Genomic DNA, 20,015 nt, shown 5'->3' on the forward strand with positions numbered 1-20,015 from the left:
TTGGGAGACCTCATCTGGAGGGTTGTGTCTGGTTCTGGAATCCTCAACATAAGAAGGAGATGGAGCTGTTGGAACGGGTCCAGAAGAGGACAGAGGTTGCCCAGGGAAGCTGTGGCTGCCCCATCCCTGGAGGTGTTCCAGGCCAGGTTGGATGGGCCTTGGGCAGCCTGAGCCAGTGGAAGGTTCCCTGCCCATGGCAGAGGGGTTGGAACTGGATAGGCTTTAGTGTCCTTTCCAACCGGCGCGGAACTCGATTGGTTTGAGGTCCCTTCGCAGCGAAACCATTCTGTGATTCTATAAACCATACGCAACGCAGCCCGGACGCGGGAGGACTGCGGGTCATCGAGAGCGAGCCCGGAGCGGCGGCGCCGGCCATAGAGTGCCAACGTAGAAGCCAGAGCGGCGCTGGCGGCGACCATAGAGTCAGCCCTACGGGACAGAGCGTCTCTCTCGCGCGCTCTCTCTCTGCGTCCTGCGGTGTCCGGTCGCGTCTTTCCCGAGCGGAGGGCGCGCACTGCGGGGATCCCCGCGAGCGGGAGCGGGTGAGTCCTGGGGATCCTCCCCGCCAGCGCCGTGCGACGAGGCTTTGGGACAGCGCAAGGGTTTGTAGCTCCGTGGCTGCGTTTATTCCTGTCCTGTTGGCTGTCACGGCTCCTGCTGTCCGTTCTCCGCTGAGGAACTGCAGGACGGGATGTCACCAGAGGGACCACGACGGGTGGGAGAAGTGGGGCTGTGAGAACCTCGTGAGGTTCAACAAGGCCAAGTACAGGGTCCTACTCCCGGGTCGGGGCCATCCGCAGTTTCGGTACACGATGGGAATAATGTGACTGAGAGCAGCCCTGCAGAGAAGGACTTGGGGTGCTGGTGGATGAGAACCTCGATATGAGCCGGCAGTGTGCGCTCGCAGCCCAGAAGGCCAACGTGTCCTGGGCTGCATCCAAAGCAGCATGGCCAGCAGGGCGACAGAGGGGATTCTGACCCTCTGTTCCTCTCTTGGGAGACCCCACCTAGAGGATTGTGTCCAGTTCTGGAATTCTCACTCTAGGAAGGAGATGGAGCTGTTGGAATGGGTCCAGAGGAGGATAACAAAGATAATGAGAGGGCTGGAGCACCTCCCATATGAGGAGAGGCTGAGAGAGTTGGGCTTCTTCAGTCTGGAGAAGAGAAGACTCCGAGGAGATCTTATAGTGATCTTCCAGTACCTGAAAAGGGCTACAAGAAAGGTGGAGAGGGACTGTTTTACAAAGGCTTGTGGGGATAGGACAGGTATAAACTGGAGAGGGGCTGTTTTAGACTGGACATGAGGAATTTCTTCATGATGAGGGTGGTGAGGCCCTGGCCCAGATTGCCCAGGGAAGCTGTGGCTGCCCCATCCCTGGAGGGTTCCAGGCCAGGTTGCGTGGGACCTGAGCAGCCTGATCCCAGTGGGAGGTGTCCCTGCCCATGGCAGGAAGGGGTGGAACTGGATGGGCTTTAAGATCCCTTCCAACACAAGCTATTCTATGATTCTGTGACTGTCTTGACACCGTCACGGTGCTTGGTTTGAGAGGTGGGAGCTGGGCTCTTCTCCCAAGTGACAGAGGACAAGACAAGGGGGAATGGCCTGAAGCTCCGCCAGGGGAGGTTCAGGCTGGATATCAGAAAAAAGCAGAGGAAGAGAGGGGGAGAATAATTTAGCTGACACCAGCATTAGGGTTTGGTCTAATGGGTGTCTGATGTTTATTGTCCAAAGAAGCATAGCACTGCTATCGGAGGGCTCCGGGGAAGAGCATGCCAATGTCTCAGCCAGCGTCTCACTATTCCTTTGACATCCCATACCTTCACATCCACTTTGCAGCTCTGAGCAATGATGATGTATGTGATGCTGACTCCTGGTTTGGGCAGTTGCTTCCAGCTCCTTGATTTGTCCCTCTTTGGATGAGAGCTTGATGTGATCCTTGTCTTGGCCAGATCCTTGTTCTTGGCCAGGCTTCTGTGCCAGTGGTGTAGTCGTGTCGTTAACTGCGTCATCATTCATCACGCATGGGGGGGTTATTTGTTTGGTTTTGTATTTCAACTCCGACTGTCACCCGTAACTTGACAAATGGCTTTGTTAGCATCGTAATGATATTCTGAGGTGGTGTTAAAAATTCATAACATAACGTTCATGTCTCTCTTTCCTCACAGCCCAAAGAGCCAATCAGGAGAATGTCCTTGCTGCCGAAAATCTGGCAAAAGTCTCACAGAACAGCCCCGCTTTTTCAAAGCCTGGTATTCTTCTGTCCCATCACAAGGAATAACAGTGAGTGAGCTGGTACAGCACGGGGGGAGAAGGAGAATGAACTTTACCTGCTTTTCACTGGCTAAATGAAAAGGCCTCGGTCCGGCTTTTCTGGGATCATCTTCATGTGCTATTGCCTAACAAAGCTTCGTGTGGTTTCCCTTTAGCAATCCTCTGCACGTGTGTATGTGCGTGCTTGTGGACGAGTTGATGTTGTGCCACGGTTGTTGTGTGAAAGCCCCGGTGAAGGCAACGGCCGCGTGGAACGTGTGCAGGCTGGCGGATGCGGTCCCTCAGAAAGCGGTTGGATCCCTGATGAGCCTGTAGAGGCACCTCAAGGCCCCGCAAAGGTGAAATGCTTGTGTTGAGTTTGCATGGAGATTGGTTATGGTGTAGCTAAGCAGGTTGCTTTCTCTCAGGATCTACAGCTGGAGCTGTTGTGGGGTCATCCTGTGGGTCTGAAGTTCTCCAGCACAGAGGTTGTGTGCTGGAACAGCTGATCTGCTTGCTAAGCCAGAGGGACCATCTCTAGGGGTGAAAATGTAATGCAGTGTCTGGTATCCTCCGCAAATGAGAGACAGTAGCACTAGGAGCCTCTCTAGTGTGAGGGTGTCTGCAACTGAGGTGGCTTATTTTGCTTCTATCTGCCTGGATTGGGCAGGACTTGTTCTTAATGCGAATGCGGAAGGCTCTGTGTGCTCCTAAATCCCATAGAATGTGAGGTTTATGGATTCTCCAACTGCAGTAACTCCTGCTGCCTTTGTATTGTTGTGTTAAAGATGCCCTTTGCCTAAGAAAGGGGCACATTGGGGGTGGGTGGTGTAAACAGTGTTCCACACAGTGTGTCTCCTCAGAGCCATGCGAAAGGCAACTTCCACTTTCTCTTCTCTCGAGCGGGCGGAGGGTGGGCTACAACGCAGAGAAAACCAGGGCGAGGCAAGCAGCCAGCTAGTGTCAATGCCTGGTTAATAAGGAAGAGGCTCCACTGCTGAGACAGATGAGAATGTATGTCACAAATATCCTTCTGTTTGGGGCTGGCAGGGGTGCTAGAACTGTTTTCTTTGGGAAGAATTTGCACGCGGCTATGCGAGCTCTCTCAGGGGAAGAGACCAAAACCCGATTCCGATCCTGGTTTCGTGCAGGAGAAGAAAGAGCTCTAAGATCTGAAGGAAGGGCTCTGTTTGGAGATGGAGGCGTGAATGAAATAAGCTTGAGTTTCTTGTGCTTCCTACTCCATCCTCAGTGTCTGTGAGCCACTTTAAATGTGGCTGAAGTTGTGCCTCCGCTTCAACTTAGCGTGTGACGGCATCACATTTCGTGAAGACCGGATCAAACAACAGTATTAGGATGAAATGTACTTCCCAGCTGAACCTGTGAGAAGGGAAGCGTTGCTTTTCATGTGAGAAACAAAATCCTGGCTAATGAATGAAGCGTGCATAGAGCAACCGTGTATGCAGGGTAGTGGTTAGCTGCAAGCTTTCTTGTCTTGAACACGCTTCTGCAAGGAGGACTGTCTTTAGGGCAAGGTGTAGAGTAGAGAGGGAAAGATGCAGCCCTGTCAGGGGAGAGGTGTGGAGCTGCGGAAGAGGGAGTTTCTGAAATCAGCCGTTGCTGCAGCGGGCAGTCTCCAGCTGATTTGCAAAGTGAAACTGCGCTGGGCTCAGCTGGAGAGGGCTGCGTGGAGCTGTACCAATTACCTGTAAATCACAAACATTCCGGACCTTGTAGTAAGTATTGGGCTTAGGTGGCTTTTAATGTAGATCAACCGCTAAACTGCTTGGAAAGCAACTGAGGGGACTGTGTTGGCCTAGTGTGGCTGGCAGAACTGAGCACGGACTGAGTGCTCTGCTGGGCTGGAGGACAAAACTTCCAGCTGGCAGCAGAACGAACTACAGTAGTTCAGCTAGCGACTTGCTGGAACGGACTGTCGGGATGCAGGCTGATGAGAAACCATTTTCTTTTTCAGATTTGGAAATACCTCAGCTTCTTTTTGTGACCAATCTCAGCAGCGTCGCCCTTTCTGGTTGACACCTTCCAATCTCCTGTGCTGTTGGAGACTGAAGCTGGAGCTGCTCAAAGGATCAGTCCTTTGAAGTGTTAATGTGAGTCGTGCCTGCGAACCTGAAAGTGCACGTGTGCTCTCAGCCCGGTTCACAGCAGCGCTGTTTGTAGAAACGTTTTGTGTGGTACGGTCCTGAAGAGTTGTTCCTCTCCGTGCACCCTTCTGTAACTCTTGCTAGAAGAGAAGAGTATGTTTTAGCAGTAACAGTGCCTGGGCTGCTTTTCTATGTTGAACATTCGCGTGATTGTGATTTAGAGCATCGTAGTGTAAGGAGTATCTTTGGTGAGATTCAGTTCAGTTTTATTTCCCTCTTTGATTATATACCTTTAAGAATAAATATGAAAAGAAATTGTATTCTCTCAGGACTTTGAAACTCAGTGCGCTGAAACCACTTTCCATCTTGCCAGTTCTCCCGTTCCTTGTGGTCTCCTTTCAGGGGGACACGTGAAAACTTTTGCTCTTATTTGGAAGGAGATTCTCTTCTCAGCTTTCTTTGGGTGGGCTGTAGCGTGAGGCAGGGGGATTGGAAGGTCAGAGGAGGAAACATGGGCAAAGGAGGAACGCGCTTTTGTCTCAGGGCTAAGGGCCGCTTCCTCTCATTCTGCTGTTAACCTTCCTTTCTCTGTGTTCCCTCTTCCAGGTCCCTCTTCTCGGTGCTGCGTGGGAAGCGAATTCCCCTCCTTCAGCTGCCTGTGCCCAGCCTGGATGCGTGGTCTCACCTGGACCATCTCAAGGTTGCGTTGCTGTCACCTTCACTGTGTGACTGGGAAGAGTGTGTCTGTATCGGGGGACACTTTGGCCTCTTCTGCCCAGGCCCAGGGAAGCTGGAGGAACCCTGTGGAAACCAGCGTTGTCTGCATTAAAGCTTTGATCGGTTGCCAAGTGCTGTATGTGTTTTACTTTTTCCGTGTTTAGAAGGAAGAAAGAACAAGGCAATCCCTTCAGGTATTTCAAAGGTCAAGTACTTCCCGTGGGGAGAGGTTTGTCAGGACAACTGCCCCTCAGCCTCCAGGGCGATTGTAGGGGGAAGGAGCCCTGAAATGTGGGGGTACCCCAAAATCTCCCGAGATCTTGCGTTCCCCCTCAGCCCCACCTCAACTCTTGTGAGAGAGTTTTGGGGTCCCCAGGGGCCTTGGTGGGCATTGGGGGTGGCTGAGGTGGGGGTTTGGGGGTCCCCAGGGAGTTTGGGGGAGGCTATAGGGAGGTGGGGCCGGGGTTTGGGGTTCCTGGGGGCTTGGCAAGGGGAATTGGGGAGCTGGGGGGGTACATTTTGGAGTGCCGTGGGGCTCAGAGGGGCCATTGGGAAGAGGCTAGGGTGCAGTGTTTGGGGTCTCCAGGAGCTTTGGGGGAGCTGGGGTTGGATTTTGGGTCGGCTAGGGGTTTGGGGGAGATTTGGGGGTGCTCTGGGGAGATATGGCTGAGTTTTGGGGTTGCTATAGGCCGAGGAAGGCATTGGGGGTCTGGAGTGGGGGTTTTGAGGTCCCCTGGGGGGGAGATTTGGGGAGGAGTTTATGGGAGGATAGGGCTGAGTTTTGGGATCCCCAGGGGCTTTGGAGGTGCTGAGGTGGAGCTTTTGGGATCTCCTGAGGGTTTGAGGGAGATTTGGGGGGTGGGGTGGGAGGGGTAGGGTGGGTTTTGGGGTTCCTGGGGGCTTTGGGGGAGCTGGGATGGCATTTTTAGGGTCCCCTGAGAGCTTGGGGGGGGCTGGATTTGGGGGCTTCTAGGGGCTTGGAAGGGAAAATTACCCCCCAGAATGCACCTAGGAGCCCCAAAGTTTTGGGGCACCCCCATTTTTGGGGTGCCCGACCCTCCCCTTTGTGGGGTGCCTCCTCTTCTCCAGCCCGACACTGCCCTGGGGGGGAGTTTTTGGGGGGGGCAGGCTGTGCATTCTGGGGGGTTCCTAGGGAGTAAGAACCCCCAGTTTTGGGGATGCCCCCATTTTTGGGGTGCCTCGACCCCCGTCCCCGCTTCAGCCAATGGGAGGGGCCGTCCCCGCTTCAGCCAATGAGAGGCGCGTCCGCGCGGGTCCATCGCCGGTTCGGGGCTGCGCGAGCTTTAACCGCAGCGCGGAGGTGAGGGCGGCAGCGCGGCTGAGGGGCTGCGGGGCAGGAACCGATCGGCGGGGCTGGGGGCGGCGGGGAGGGGCGAGAGAGCCGCGGGGAAAGGGGAGAGGAGGGCAGGGAGGGGAGAGGGGAGAAAGGGCTGCGAGAGAGGGAGCGCAGAGGGAAGGGGAGAGGAGGAGAGCGAGAGGGGGAAAAGGGGCAGAGAGGGAGGGGCTGAGAGAGAGGAGAAGGGGTAGAAGGGAGAGCTGAGGGTGAAGGGAGGGGAAAGGAGCTGAGGAGAGGGAGGAAAGGGAGACGGAGAGGAGAGAGAGGGAGAAGCGTGTGGGAGGGGGGGGGGGAGAGAGGGATGGAAGGGGAGGGAGAGAGAAAGAGGGCAGAGGGAGGGCTCCGGAGATGGGGGGAGAGGCAGAGGCAGAGCAGAGGAGGCCTCAGTGCCGAGGGTGCTGCGGATCAGCCCCGGGGCCGTGGTGGCCAGGCTGCAGCCCCGCTCCCGGTGCTGCCCCCACTGACACCCTCGCCTGCAGCCCACGTGCAGTTTCTGCTCGAGGCGACCCTTCCGCTGTTGGAGCCGTACGCGGCATTTCTCGAGGCGATTCCCAAAGCGATTCCCGAGGCGATTCCCAAAGCGATTCCCGAGGCGATTCCTGAGGCAATCCCTGCAGCGATCCCCGCGGCGCTGCCGCAGCCGCTCCCGGCGATCCCCGAGGCCGAGCAGAGCTCAGCCCCGGGCTCAGCCCCATCATCCGCACGGGCAGCGGCTCCCACAGCTCCAGCGGGATGTGGTGCGGCACAGCCGGTGAGCGGTGGCAGAGGGGGTGCGGGGGGCCGAGGGGCACAGACCTCTGCAGTTGCTGTCTGTTGGCAGCCCCGAACTCGCGCGTTAGACAGGGGGGCAGAGGTCCGAGCGAGGTGGGCTTTGGACGGCACGAGCTCTGTGAGTGCCGCTTGTCTGCGAGGGGGGATGTGGCAAAGCGCTGGCTTTGCTGTCTCAGGAAGGCTCTGGGCTGGGCTGTTCCTTAGCTGTAAGACAATATCAATGTGTGTGAACGCAGCTATACGAGGATCCAAAATGCAGAGGACCCAAAGGATCGTTGGGCCAGTTCGCTACATTCCCAGCCGGAGAGCTCTGGACATGGATGTGGCCAAGTTCCAGAAGGACACTGCTGTGGTGTCACCTACCGTGAAGGTGAGTGTGTTGCTGAGTTCCGTTGAGTGCACTGGTCCCTCCCAAACCCCTTCCTGGCCTTTCCCAGAGAAGCAAACTGGAAGTTGTCTCGCATGAGTGTGTGAGGCTGACAGCCCCGAGCAGCACTGCCTCCAGCTCTGCCCTTTAGGAGCCGCGGATGCTGTAGGAGCTGTAGGGTCTGGGAAGGGAATGGGAGCCTGAGTGAAGCTGTTCTGTAGGGACATTGCCCTGGGCCCAGGGAAGAGCCTCTGCTGCTTCCTTTGCTCCATTTGAAAGCCTCATCAGCCCCGGATACGCAGCTCCAAAGCTGTGAACCTGTGCCCAGTGCCGCTGCGGCGGGAGCTGTTCCAGGACAATGTCTGTGTGGGGAGCTGCTCTGGAATGTGTCTGCTGGGTTCTGAAATCTCTTTAGGAAGCATTTGGTTCCTTGTGGTTGTGGCTTTCTCCACTGGCCATGAGACACTGACCTGGCCACTCGTCTGTGCGAAAATGTGAGCAGGACAGTGTGCTGGAGTCTGAGGAAAAACCATTTGGAGCTGTGTCGCAGTTTAGCCCCGGCCCGGCTGATATCGGCAGCTAAAACCATGCAGTTGTAGTCCCAAATCCCTCCCCACCCCCCAGGGAAAGGGGGAAAGGGAAATGAGAGGAAAGAGACTTGTGAGTTGGAAACTAAAACTGCAGCTTTAGTGAAATGATAGTAGTAATGGTTATTAAACTAATTAGGAAGAAATAATATATGTACAAATATCGGAGATCGCACCCCCTCCCCATCCCTCGATGGGAACGTCACCACAGATTCTTGGTTCACAAGGGATAAGTGTGAGCCTTGTTGTTTTTGCGTACCAATGTCCTGTGGGATCCCCTGTAGCAAGGGACACTGTCTCAAAACCATGCAGTAGCTTTCAGAGAATGAAGTTACTGAGAGCAGCTGAGTCAGGCCCCAAACTGGCTCTATTTGAGCTCCAAGCCCTTGGAGCTGGCTGGGTGCCACTGACACCCACCCCACGGCTGGGCATCTCCTGATCCGAGGAGAGGGCGGCTGAGGTGTGTGCTCTGCCAGCTGCAGTTTGAAGTGGAGCGCAGGCTTTGTGTTTCCGATGCATCTCACTGAGGGCAGATTGTCTCTGTAGGAGCGCCAGAGACCCTGGGCAGCGAGTCTGAATGCCTTTGATCTGGAAAAGATCCTGGAAGAGGTTCTCCGCCTCAGTGGAAAGGCTCAGACCACTGCAGCAGGTGAGGGACAGGGTCTGGGTGAGTTGGCTCAGCTGGAGACCCCTGGGCAGGGGAACAGCAGCTCCACATGTGCAGGGATCAGTTGGCTTCTTGGAGCTGCTGTGCACGCCGAGGTCTCCCGAATCCTTAGGTTTCCAGCGGCTGAGGGGCTGCGTGACAGCTCCAGTGAACTGATTTACAAAAGCTGCCAAGTGCTTTCTGGAACTGCAGGTGGCAAACCTTCCCGATGGCTGCACAAGCTTCCAACTCCCTGCTGTTCTCTTTGTACCTTAACCATCTCTAAACGTAACGGGACACGGAAAACCACGGGCCTGTCAGTTAAACTTGTTCCTTTGAGTTCCAGATCCGGAGCTGCCCCTGGCTCAGCAGTTCACCCCGCCAGTGCCGTTAATGCCCTGCGCTCTTCTGAGCGTGGCTCTGCTCTCAGGGCTGCATTTTCCCTGGGAGGGATTTCTCCTTGGGTGAGCAGGGCGTAGCTGGGAGGAAACAGGAACTCAGGTTAACCAAAGTGTTTCTCTGCACGCAGGCTATCAGTACAACCTCAAAGCGCTCTACGGGCACGAGGTGATGCCTGGGTTCGGCAGGAGAAAGGGCAGATACATTTCTTCTGCACCAGACCGAGTCCTGAGTGCCCCAGACATCCACGATGACTATTGTAAGTGGGCTGCGTTGTCGAGTGCTGGGCATTGAGATCGCTGTGTAGTGCAGTGCAGTTCCTAGGACAGTGTGGTCTGAGGAACTGGAGCTCTGCCTGGGCTGTTTCAGTCTCTTATGCCCTTGGGCTGGCACTTTTAGGGTGAAGCCTTCTAGGAACAGTGGTCGAAAGTGCTGTGCAGGTGACTTGGATTGGGGCTATGGGACCCGCACCTGGGCATGGTGACACCCAGAAGGCTGCCCCTTCCCTGCCTGTGTGTCCATGTGTGTGGGCACACTCACACCTGGTGGTGGTGGTGGAAGGTGCAGCATCAGCACTGGTGAAGGGCAGGGCTCTCCAGGGCGGCACAGTGTGACCTGCATTGCATTGCTCTTCCAAACTGTAGACCTGACTCTCCTTGACTGGAGCACTCAAAACCTCCTGGCGCTGGCTCTGGACACCACTGTCTACCTGTGGCACCACATCTCTAGGGAGACCGTAAACCTCATGGAGATAGAGCACGTAGCTGATTATGTTTCCTCTGTGTCCTGGGGTAACGGAGGAGACTGCCTTGCTGTTGGTGTGAGCAACGGTGAGGTGCAGGTGAGTGCGGGAGGAGAACTGGAGCTGTTTGGGGATTGCTGGAGCTGTGGGGCCTTGGGACAAAGGCTTGGCCGGCACAAGAAAGATGCAACACGCTCTGACTTGCCTGGTGTGGACTGGAGATGTCCACAGCCAGTGAAGAGCTGCAGCAGCGAGGCAGAGCTTGGGCTTGGGGTTTCTGAGCCCTCGACTTCTCCTCTGTTCTGTGGGCATGAGATACAAATTGATCCCTGCTCCCAGGGTGACCAGGCTGAATGCCAGAGCCTGCGCCGTGAGGTAGCAAAGCAACAGGGCTGGCATTTCCTCCTACTCTGGAGACCTTCTTGCTCTGCTTCTCTAGCTGTGGGACGTCGAGCATCAGAAATGTCTCCGCAGTCTGACCAGCCACGTGTCCCGTGTGGGGTGTCTCAGCTGGAACAGCTACATCCTGTCCAGGTAAAGCAGTGGGTGGGGGTGGGAAGGGCGGTGTGGAGCTGGTGCAGATTCTTCTCCTGGATCTGCTTCACTCGGCCCAGCAGGCCAGCGCTGCTGGTAGCACTGGTGTGAAACCCAGCAGCAGGTCCAGCAGTCCCGGCCCAGCGCCAGGAGGGCTTTTCACGCCAACATGTGCAGCCTGACCCCGAGCACCTTCTCTCTGCAGCGGGTCACACAGTGGCCAAATCCACCACCACGACATCCGAGTTGCTCAACATCACGTGGCCACACTCGCTGGTCATAAGCAGGAGGTGTGTGGACTGAAGTGGTCTCTGGATGGCCGCTACCTTGCCAGTGGCGGTGATGACCACCTGGTGAACATCTGGCCAAGCAGCCAGGGGGGCCGTGCAGGATTTGCTCCAGTCCAGACCTTCCGTCAGCACCAGGGTGCTGTCAAGGTGAGCGCGGGGCAGCTGTGGGCACGCGTTTGCATGCGGGGCAGATGTGCAGCACTGCCTGCGCACAGGTTGCTTCTGGCACGCCTTAGGATGAACCCTCTTCTCGCAGGCTTTGGCGTGGTGTCCGTGGAAGTCCAGCATTCTGGCCACTGGAGGTGGAGCCACTGACAAAAGCATCCGCTTCTGGAATGTGTGTTCTGGCGCCTGCCTCGGCAATGTTGATGCCCATTCCCAGGTGAGACATGGATGTCAGCTTGGATGTAAACACCTTCTGGTAGGACACCTGAGCAGAGTTGCTGGCTCCTGAGGTGCAGGGGCAGGGACAAGGACGGGCCTATGCTTCTCTCTGGGTGCTGAGCATCAGCACAAGCAGCTTGTCTTCCCTGCATTCCTGCCTCCTCCCAGGTCTCTTCCATCCTATGGTCAACCAACTACAAGGAGCTCATTTCAGGCCATGGCTCTGAAGAGAATCAGCTGGTGATCTGGAAGTATCCAGCCATGTCCAAGGTCACCGAGCTGCAAGGTAGGCTGCGCCCCTTGCCTGGGGAAGGGAGGTCTGCTGGAGGCTGAAGGCAGCTGTGATCCTTGGGTTGAACAGAAGGGTGGCCCAACCTGGAGCCCCACTGATGCCGGATGGTGAGCAGAGGCGTGTGCTGCTCGAGGGGGGCCCTCCTGGGGGCTGCTGAAGGAGTGCTGTTGCTCCAAATGCACGCCTGGGGGGTGAATTCCTGCTGCTGCAGCACGGGGTGGGGACAGCTCTGCAAGCTGGTGGGGTTCCTGGGGCACAGTGGAGTAAATGTGAGTGTGGTGGCAGAACCAGAGGGACCAGAGCATGTGCTGAATGGCCCATCCCTGAGCGCACACCTCCTCCTCAGGTCACACAGGAAGAATCTTGAGCATGGCTCTGAGCCCTGATGGTGAAACAGTGGCCTCGGCTGCTGCTGATGAAACGCTGCGACTCTGGCGCTGTTTTCAGATGGATCCAATCAGGAAGAAGGAGAAAGAGAAGGCAAACAGAGTCAAAAGCAGCGTCCTTCACCAGACCATACGATAAGGGCATGGGGCTGTTGGGGGGAGTGGGGAAACCTGGTTTACCCTTCCTTATTTTAAATGTTATTAAATGTTAATTCACGTTTTAAAATTAACAAAGTGCTTTCATTTGTCTTTTTTTTGGAGTTTACTGGAAGAGAAGGCCATGGCTGACAGAAGCAAGCCCAGTGTGGATGCCGTGGACGAGTCCCGCAGTGTCACACCAGAATGGTCTCCAAGCCTCGGTCCTCTGCCTTTCTGCCCACCGAAGAGCTCGCAGCGCCCTGCACCCTGCGTGCCAGTCACACAGACAGCCCTGGGGTCACAGCTGGGATGTCAGCGACTCAGGAGCGATCACAAGGAAGCGTCTGCAGAACCACCAAGCCCAGAGCCGTGTGGGAGCTGAGAGACCTTCTAGGAATGGCTGATGGTGTCACCTGGGGATACTGCATGATGGACTTGTGGTAAAGCTTCTCTAGAGGGCCCTTAAAGACTGGGGAAGCGCTGCTTCTGCAGGGACTTGAGGAGAGCGTTTGAAGCCATTAAGGTGGCCGTTCTGTCTGCCGCAGCTCTGGGAGTGCCCAATCTAACAAAACCTTTAGAGCTGTTTGTGCAGGAAAGACAGCATCAAGCTTTGGGGGTCTTAGCCCAGAGAGCAGGAGATGGGAAAAGACCGGTGGGGTCCTTTTCTAGGCAGGTGGTTAGTGTGAGTCAGGGGTGGCCCGGGCCTGCGGGCAGTGGCGGCACCAGTGCTCCTGATTCAAGGAGCTCCAAACAGCTAAGGTAGGAAATGCAGCTGCCTTTCTAGGGGTAAAGGGAACAGCGGAATCATCAAATGGTGACGGCCTTCAGAAGGTAAATCTACGGACAGACTCTAAATATGCTTCAAGGGCGGTCCATGCCCATGGGGCAGTATGGAAGGAAAGAGGACTGTTAACTGCACAAGGATCCCCCATCAAGAACCAAGAAGAAGTCCTGCAGTTGTGGAAAGACATCCAGAAACAGAGAGAAGTGGCACTAATGCAATGCAAGGCACCTCAGGTGGGAAACTCCCCGATGAAGGTACGTAATGGACTGGCCGAGCGAGCAGCTCGAGGCCAGCAGGAAAAGGTATCTTGGTATTAATCCCTTTCAGAGACAGAGATCTGAATATCCGTTGTGGGGACATGTGAATCTGTTTGAACAATAATCCTGTCCCTCTCAAGCACCCTCCCCTGGGAGTCGCTCGCAGAGGAAATGCCCCTGGTGATCCCTGACAGAGATTTCTCTGAACTGCCCAGACGGGGCAGATCCCAGGACCTGTTGGGACCAGGAGACACATTGTCAGGCTGGCCAGAGGCATTGCCCTGCAGCACCCGTAAAGCAAGAGAGGTGAGTAAAACCTCCTTGAAGGGAATTATACCACGGTTTGGAATTCCCATAGGTCTGTTCTCAGCTAGAAGTCCTCACTTTATAGCAGAGATTGTACAAGATTTGAGCCAAGTCCTAGGGAGAAAATGGGCCCTGCACACCCCCTGGGTCCCCCACTAGTGGGAAGGTGGAAAGGATGAATCAAACTCTGCAGAGACAAAAGGGTCAAATTTGTCAGGAGATATCTTCGCAATGGCCCCACGCTCTTGCATGGGCTTTGCTAAGAACAAGGCTACAGCCAAGAGCTGAGGCTAAGACCAGTCCATATGCATTAATGTTTGGGAGGCCTTATCATCAAATGACTGTTTTTCCTCAAGACATAGTGCTAAAAGGAGAAACAGAGCTAAAATCTTCTCTGCTGTCATTGGGTAAAACAGTGAATGACCTGGGGCGGTGTGTAACATGTCCTGAGCCTCTCGCTTTAGATTCTCCAGGACACCGTTCCAGCCCAGAGACTACATCCACCACAAGACGTGGGAGAGCGGAACTTCCAGAAAGCTGGAAGAGACCCTTTCAGGTGCTGATAGCAACACACACCATCCTTCAGGCTGAAGAAATGAACAGGTGGATACATTACACGCAAGTCAAGTCAGCGCCGAGTTGGGAGTGGAGAACTGTCCTTGAGCCCAGGAATCCTCTCCAGAGGAAACTGCAGAGAAGAACCGGAGACTGACATTTGAAAACCAAGGAGGTGGGTTTTTGCCTGCATCTGCGTTTGGTGTGTGGATGGTCGTGACTTTCAGGGATTGTTGCCACAATGGGGTAAAGGCCAGAATGTGAGGGAACGTTTAGCCAGAGAGGTGGTAAGTCTGTCCTCCTTCTGCATGAGGTCAGGAAATTGGGTAGAAGTGTTCAGTTCTTGTATGACAGGAGTTCCCACTCCCCTCGGCTCCCTTACATACTCGACTCTTCTGGAGGTGAGGCCGCACCTTGAATCTTTTGTTCAGTTTTGGGCCCCTCACTAGAAGAAGGACATTGAGGCACTGGAGTGCATCCAGAGAAGGGCAACAAAGTCCTTGAGGGGCTGGAGACCAGGTCTTACAAGAGGCAGCTGAGGGCCCTGGGGCTGTTTAGCCTGGATAAAGGGAGGCTGTGGGGAGACCGCATTGCTGTGGTAAAACCAAACGTTTCTGTCATTAGGTCAGTGTGCAAAATAAATGGCGTAGGACATGGACTTTTGAGCTGGAGGAGAAGCTGTTTCCAGCTGTCGAGGTGTGGGGTAGATGAGAGTGCATTTGATTTGTAAGAGGTTTGTAAAGCAGCATTCCTTTACACAGATCCCTAAAGCTTCCTTGAGCACCAGGCAACTGATGTTGCTTCAAGGGATGTCGGAAGCTTCTCTGTAGGGACTGAAAATCCTTGTGCTCCTGTTGTGGTTTACCTTAGCGAGTGAGACATTAACTCCTGGGATTTACACTCATTTCTCCCCACAGAGGGAGAAGTGGCTGTGGCAGAGATGCTCTGTGCTGACCAGAGAGGGAGCTTCTTGAAGGAATCAGCTGGTGGCAGTGATCAGCCAGTGACAGGTTGTTTAACTGATGAACAGATATTTGAACAGCTCTTTTTTTTTTTTTCTGCTCAACACTCGCTGAGTAATAATTTTCTGTTGGGTCTTCCAGGACCGAGTGCTGTAATTGGCTTCAAGTGTGCAGTCTTCTCCCTCCAGAGATCAAAGGCACTCCTGTCCCCTCTCTGGATTGAGAAGACCTGGGAAACCTCTTTGGATCAGAGGTAGGACTGAGAAATTTCTTGGCATCAGAGGTGTCTGTAGACGGCACATGCTGTTCTGGGTTGAACCAGTCTGAATGAAGATCCGCTTCCAAGCTTGTCCTGAAGGAAGCAGCTACGGTTCAGTGTGAGGGAAGGTTTAGCACGAGGACCTGCAAGCACTCATAGCACAGCCAGAACTATGAGGAGTTATGGCTGGAAACTGGCTAAAAATCCCAGTGCTGCTTGGGAAGGCAGGTCTCAGGCAGAGGCAGAGCTTCAGTGGAGCTCAGAGATTGTACCCCACTGGTAAAACTGGTACCCCACCAGTTCCCCATGTGAGTGACAGCTTTTCCTTCACCCGTTGGGGTGGCTGTAGCTGGGTTGCTGGTGGTTGCCTAGCGCAGGAGATCAGGCTGAGCTTCTGGTTTAATTCCTGATGTGTCTGGGTGGCTCTGACACTGCCTGTGACCATTGGATGTGGTTCATAGATGGTTGGCCTGGCATTGGCCAAATTTCGTATGAGACAGGCTAAATGCAGATGATGAGGAAACAGATTTAGGTTTATTGTCTTCAAAAATTTGTTTGTGTCAATTCTGACCTCAGCTGCCAAGAAAAGGGATGGGATGAGAAGCACTGGTGATGGATGCATCCAAAGCAGTGGGACTGGCGAGGGAGGAGATTCCGGCCCTCTGCTCCGCTCTGGTAAGACCCCACCTGGAGCCCTGTGTTCGGCTCTGGAATCCCCAACGTACAAATCACACAGACCTGTTAGAGTGAGTCTGGATGAGAGCTATGTAAAATCATAGAGAATTCACATCCAGACTGGAGTGGTGCTTACAGCTTCCTGGAGGTCCATGGTGCATCATTCCTTTACACAGATGCCTAAAGCTTCCTTGAACACCGGGCAACTGAAGTTGTTTCAAGGGATGTCGGAAGCTTCTCTGTAGGGATTGAAAATCCTTGTGCTTCTGTTGTGGTTTACCCTAGTGAGTGGAAAAAAATCCTGGGATTTACCCTCATTTCTCCCCACAGAGGGAGCAGTGGCCGTGGCAGAGATGTTCTGTGCATCCAAAGCAGTGGGACTGGCGAGGGAGGAGATTCCGGCCCTCTGCTCCGCTTTGGTGAGACCCCACCTGGAACCCTGTGTTCGGCTCTGGAATCCCCAACATACGAATCAGACAGACCTGTTAGAGCGAGTCTGGATGAGAGCTATGAAAAATCATAGAGAATTCTGGATGGAACCAGATGGACTTTATGGTCCCTTCCCAACCAAAAACCTTTCTGTGATTTGAATATGTTTGAAATATAGTCGTACTCAGGACCTCCCGAGTGGCTGGAGTCAAAATCTAACTATGTGCAAGAGAAAGTCAGAGACCAGTCAGCTTTGCCCAGGTTCTTTGGAGGAACAAAGGGAGCTCTATCAACCTAATCCTCTCCGTGCCTCACAGGAACTGCAGCTGAAGCTTCAGTTTCTTCAACCCGGGAAGATCTTGAAGATGAAGATGTCAACAGCAGTAGGAAACGCGTAGCAGAGGAAGTAACATTGGAAGGAAAGGAGAACATTGCTGTTCTGCAGGTGACTGTCATAGCTGCAATGTGCTACTTTCCAGCAGGGCCTTTTTATTTCTCCCTGGGTGCATGTGCTGTCAAGTCCTTTAGAGATCTTTGAGCAATGCCCTTCTCTGACACCATGAGTGTGTTTTATAGAGTCACTCAAACCAACTAAATGCTTCAGTTTTCAAAATCTTTCATTTAGGTGTCCTGCCAGCAGCTGCTTAAGATTTCAGGTTTCAGCATTATCTTTGCTTCTGTGTTTCAGAGAAACAGAGATCTGTGCTCAGAATGCGGCAGAGAGATCTGGAGGTCTTGAAACAAAGCTGGAAGAAGCTTTGCAGGGAATCGGAGAGCTGGAGCGTGAGCTGGAGAAAGAGGGGAAAGTCATCCCAGAAGCAACAGCCAAAGAAGGGCAAGGTCAGGAGAATCTGCTGAACCCCCTCCCAGGCTGAGAGGGAGGCAATATTTGAGGGCACCTCATTTCCCGCCTGTTCAGGCAGGGCTCTCTTTTCCTGGCCACATCCTAGGGATTTGTCCAGACTCTTTGTCAGAGGCCAAGGAAGGAGCCTTGATTCCAGCTCAGGGCAGAAAGAACTGCTGAGAGTGGCCTGGTTTTGAGAGAAAGTCATTTTGTCTGATTTTGAGTTGTGACACAGGGTCGATATCCAGGCGATCACTGTAACTGACTTTGTTTTCCTTGTAAGTGAGCATTCCTTGTTACACTGAAGAAGATCTGTTTAGGGTCTCTGATTTCAAGGTAGGAAAGAAATAATGTTCCATGTCCCTTCGCTCTCAGAGGCCACACACCTCTTGTGTTTACAGCCCAGGACACTCCTGCTGTCTCCAGGAGTTATTTGAACACTGCTTACCCACTGTTCTTGCCCACAGGGTGTGACAGTGGTTCCTTAGGGTGCACGTTTGTGGTGGGTGAAAACAGTGCCTTGTGTCCTTTCTCAATTGGATCCACACAGATGTGTGGAGAAGTAGAAGGAATGGGAATTAAAACTTCTTCCCTTAGTCCTTCGGTTTGTCCTGTCTCTTTGACATCAAAGCAGGAAGGGAGGTGAATTTGCTTATGGATGTGATACCTTGGGCATGTTTTAACTCCATGGAATTTTTAATAGCTTTGGTTTGTTGTTTTGTTTTTTCTTTCAGAAAAATGTTTACAACAGAGCACCTCGGAAGTCAAGGCCTGGCCAGTTCAAGGGATCCAGACAAAGCAAGCATTAAAGAACAGCAATGCCCGAATATTTTCTTGGTGTCCTTTCATAACAGTATTGCAGCCCTGATCCCCTGCTGTTCATCCTTACCTGCTACCCCAATATCTCCATGCCATCTCAGCATTTACGCTGCTCTTCTAGCTGGCTCTACCACTTCCGCCTCTGTCTTTGCTTGTCCTCGACCTCCTCCCACAGCCCTAATATCTTTACACCTTCTCTCCCCTGTAATACCACTGCTACCCCGGCTTTCCCCTACTCACAGCTCTCTTGCCTGCGTGCCTCCTTCCTTCCCCTCAGCCCCTCAAGGGTTTTTTCCGCAGTGCCAGTGTGGCCTCGTTGCGTATCTGATCATGGGAACCTCCTCTATCCTCTGGCTTCAGAGGGTCCAGTTCCCAGTGGGCTGGTCAGGAAGAAATTATACAGAAATTGCACAGAATTGTATGGGCAAAGTTTTGTTCCCCTTTGAATCCTTTTCTTTGGAAGGCTTTGTCCTTCTTTCTGAAGGTACGAAGCAGCCTGAAGCTGGGCGTGATCCTGAAGGCCCTTCTCAAACTGCTACCCCAGGAAAACTGCCTGCAGCCAAGGTCGCAAAATCAGACCTTGGATGATGTCGGTTCACCCTCCTGGGGTGTTGGGAAGGTATTTAACACCTACTCCATCTCCCTGTGATTTCCATGTCTGGCTCCCCACCCGCAGTAACCCCTACAGCCTCCACTCCTCCTGGTGGCCACCAGGTCTCCACCCTGGGCACTCTGTGTGTGACTGCATATTCATCCACTCCCAGCTCAGAAGAGGAGGCAGGGAATCTATTGGGAACGGCGTCTGCTCAGACAGCCCTTGCCCACTCCCCCAGAGTAAATACTGGTTTGGAAACATACATCACAAGTCCTGAAGGTCATTTTAAATGATTTTTCCTTCTGTAAGGTTTTTGAATGTAATATCTCAGCCTCTTGCCTGAGATTGGGAAACAGGGCCGTCTTCCAGCAGCACAAGAAATAAGCAGAACCAGCCCTAGAGAAGTAACTGCACAGCTCATGTTCACCAGTGGAAGGTGACAGAGCTGTTCCTCTTCCCAGAGTTTGTTTTCCATGAGCGGATCACTACTGAGATCCATTACAGACACACAAGCCAGAGCCACAGCCATCCCGTCACCCTTTCCTGAGAGGCTGCACTGGTGGGAAGACTGGGCTGGGAGGTCGCACCTGGAGCTCAGATGCTCGTGTGAGCAGAGAGAAGCTGATGGGGGGGATTTTTTCTGCTTCTCAGCCACTTGTGAGGGGTCTGGTTTGCCTGGTAGCCTTGCTATGAAAAAAAGCCAGCAAACACTTGCAGAGAAAGTATTATGGGAGCATTGGATGTTGAGAAGGGGAATCCAGGGAGCTGAGGGGCTGATTAAATACAATGTGAGAGCAGAAGTGGGTTTTCTGTCCTTTGCAGTGCTATTAAGCCACTTCACACAGGCCTTTGTCACGAGAAGAATGAACAGCGAATGTGTACCAGGAGAGCTACGAGCAGGCGTGGAGACAGCACAACGTATATGGAAATGCAGGAGTGAGCGACTGGCTGGGTGATCCCTGCAGGCATGTGCCTGATGGGCAGCTGCTGCCTGGGCCGTTAAGAGAAGGGTTGCAAGGTGTCCCGTGTCTTGGCCTCTACAGGTCACCAGCGCTGGAATGTCGGGCTGGGAATGGCTCTGCAGGGAAGGTCTGCTCTGAAGCAAGGAGAGATGGTGCATCTAAAGTGAAAGGGCAGGAGTCAAGCTGATATCCACCCAAAGGGCACCGGGATCAGAGAGACCAAGTGCGGTGCTATTCCCTTCGACAGTGCTCAACCTCTCTCCCAGGGGAAAGGATTGCAGTGTCTGTAGGGTCCCCGTCATTTCAAAGAGCTTTGGCTGGAAAGATCGGATTATAGGAGGTTTGAGGACTATCTCTGTTCCTTCCCTGTGTGTGGAGATTACCAAGGCGATTTCAACAGGCCAAAGTATCCCTATTCTAGAGGCTCTCAGCTAGGTCTTCCCAGCAGAGCCAGAATCCCCTGTATCAGCTCGGTGGGAGCTGTTTCAGCGGGTCACCTCTCACATTTCAGATGCCCACCAGCTCAGCTCTTGTCCTGCCACAACCACCAGTGGAAGCGAGCAGCAGCACAGCCCGCCTTTCTTCTAAAGAGCTGATGGACC

The 20,015-nt window shown here is 53.8% G+C and overlaps 1 protein-coding gene and 1 long non-coding RNA gene across 7 annotated transcripts; both read left to right on the forward strand.

Annotated features, from left to right (window-relative positions):
• Positions 1-390: 390 nt before the first annotated feature.
• LOC128852879 (uncharacterized) lies at positions 391-5,185 on the forward strand. 2 transcript variants are annotated; one of them, XR_008450991.1, is made up of 5 exons: positions 391-542; positions 2,167-2,281; positions 2,428-2,610; positions 4,227-4,446; positions 4,963-5,185. It is a non-coding gene; the product is annotated as an uncharacterized LOC128852879 (long non-coding RNA). The 2 variants fall into 2 exon arrangements; XR_008450990.1 differs by having other exon boundaries at positions 4,227-4,362.
• Positions 5,186-6,297: 1,112 nt separating this feature from the next.
• On the forward strand, positions 6,298-20,006 carry LOC128852878 (cell division cycle protein 20 homolog). Of its 5 annotated transcripts, XR_008450987.1 has the most exons (17): positions 6,298-6,394; positions 6,910-7,181; positions 7,438-7,571; positions 8,702-8,804; positions 9,331-9,459; positions 9,845-10,041; positions 10,382-10,476; positions 10,682-10,913; positions 11,023-11,148; positions 11,319-11,436; positions 12,090-14,043; positions 14,786-15,083; positions 15,666-15,764; positions 16,095-16,183; positions 16,511-16,638; positions 16,882-17,033; positions 17,772-20,006. XR_008450987.1 is itself a non-coding variant. In XM_054073079.1 (11 exons), the coding sequence occupies exons 2-11, from the start codon at positions 7,163-7,165 to the stop codon at positions 12,368-12,370; spliced, it is 1,434 nt and encodes a 477-aa protein (XP_053929054.1). In that variant the 5' UTR covers positions 6,298-6,394; positions 6,910-7,162; the 3' UTR covers positions 12,371-14,499. The 5 variants fall into 5 exon arrangements, 2 of the variants coding, with proteins under 2 accessions (XP_053929054.1, XP_053929055.1); XR_008450988.1 differs by lacking the exon at positions 14,786-15,083; XR_008450989.1 differs by lacking the exons at positions 14,786-15,083; positions 15,666-15,764.
• The last annotated feature ends 9 nt before the right edge of the window (positions 20,007-20,015 follow it).

The sequence above is a fragment of the Cuculus canorus genome, chromosome 8 (assembly GCF_017976375.1).
Source record: "Cuculus canorus isolate bCucCan1 chromosome 8, bCucCan1.pri, whole genome shotgun sequence".
NCBI lineage: Eukaryota > Metazoa > Chordata > Aves > Cuculiformes > Cuculidae > Cuculus > Cuculus canorus.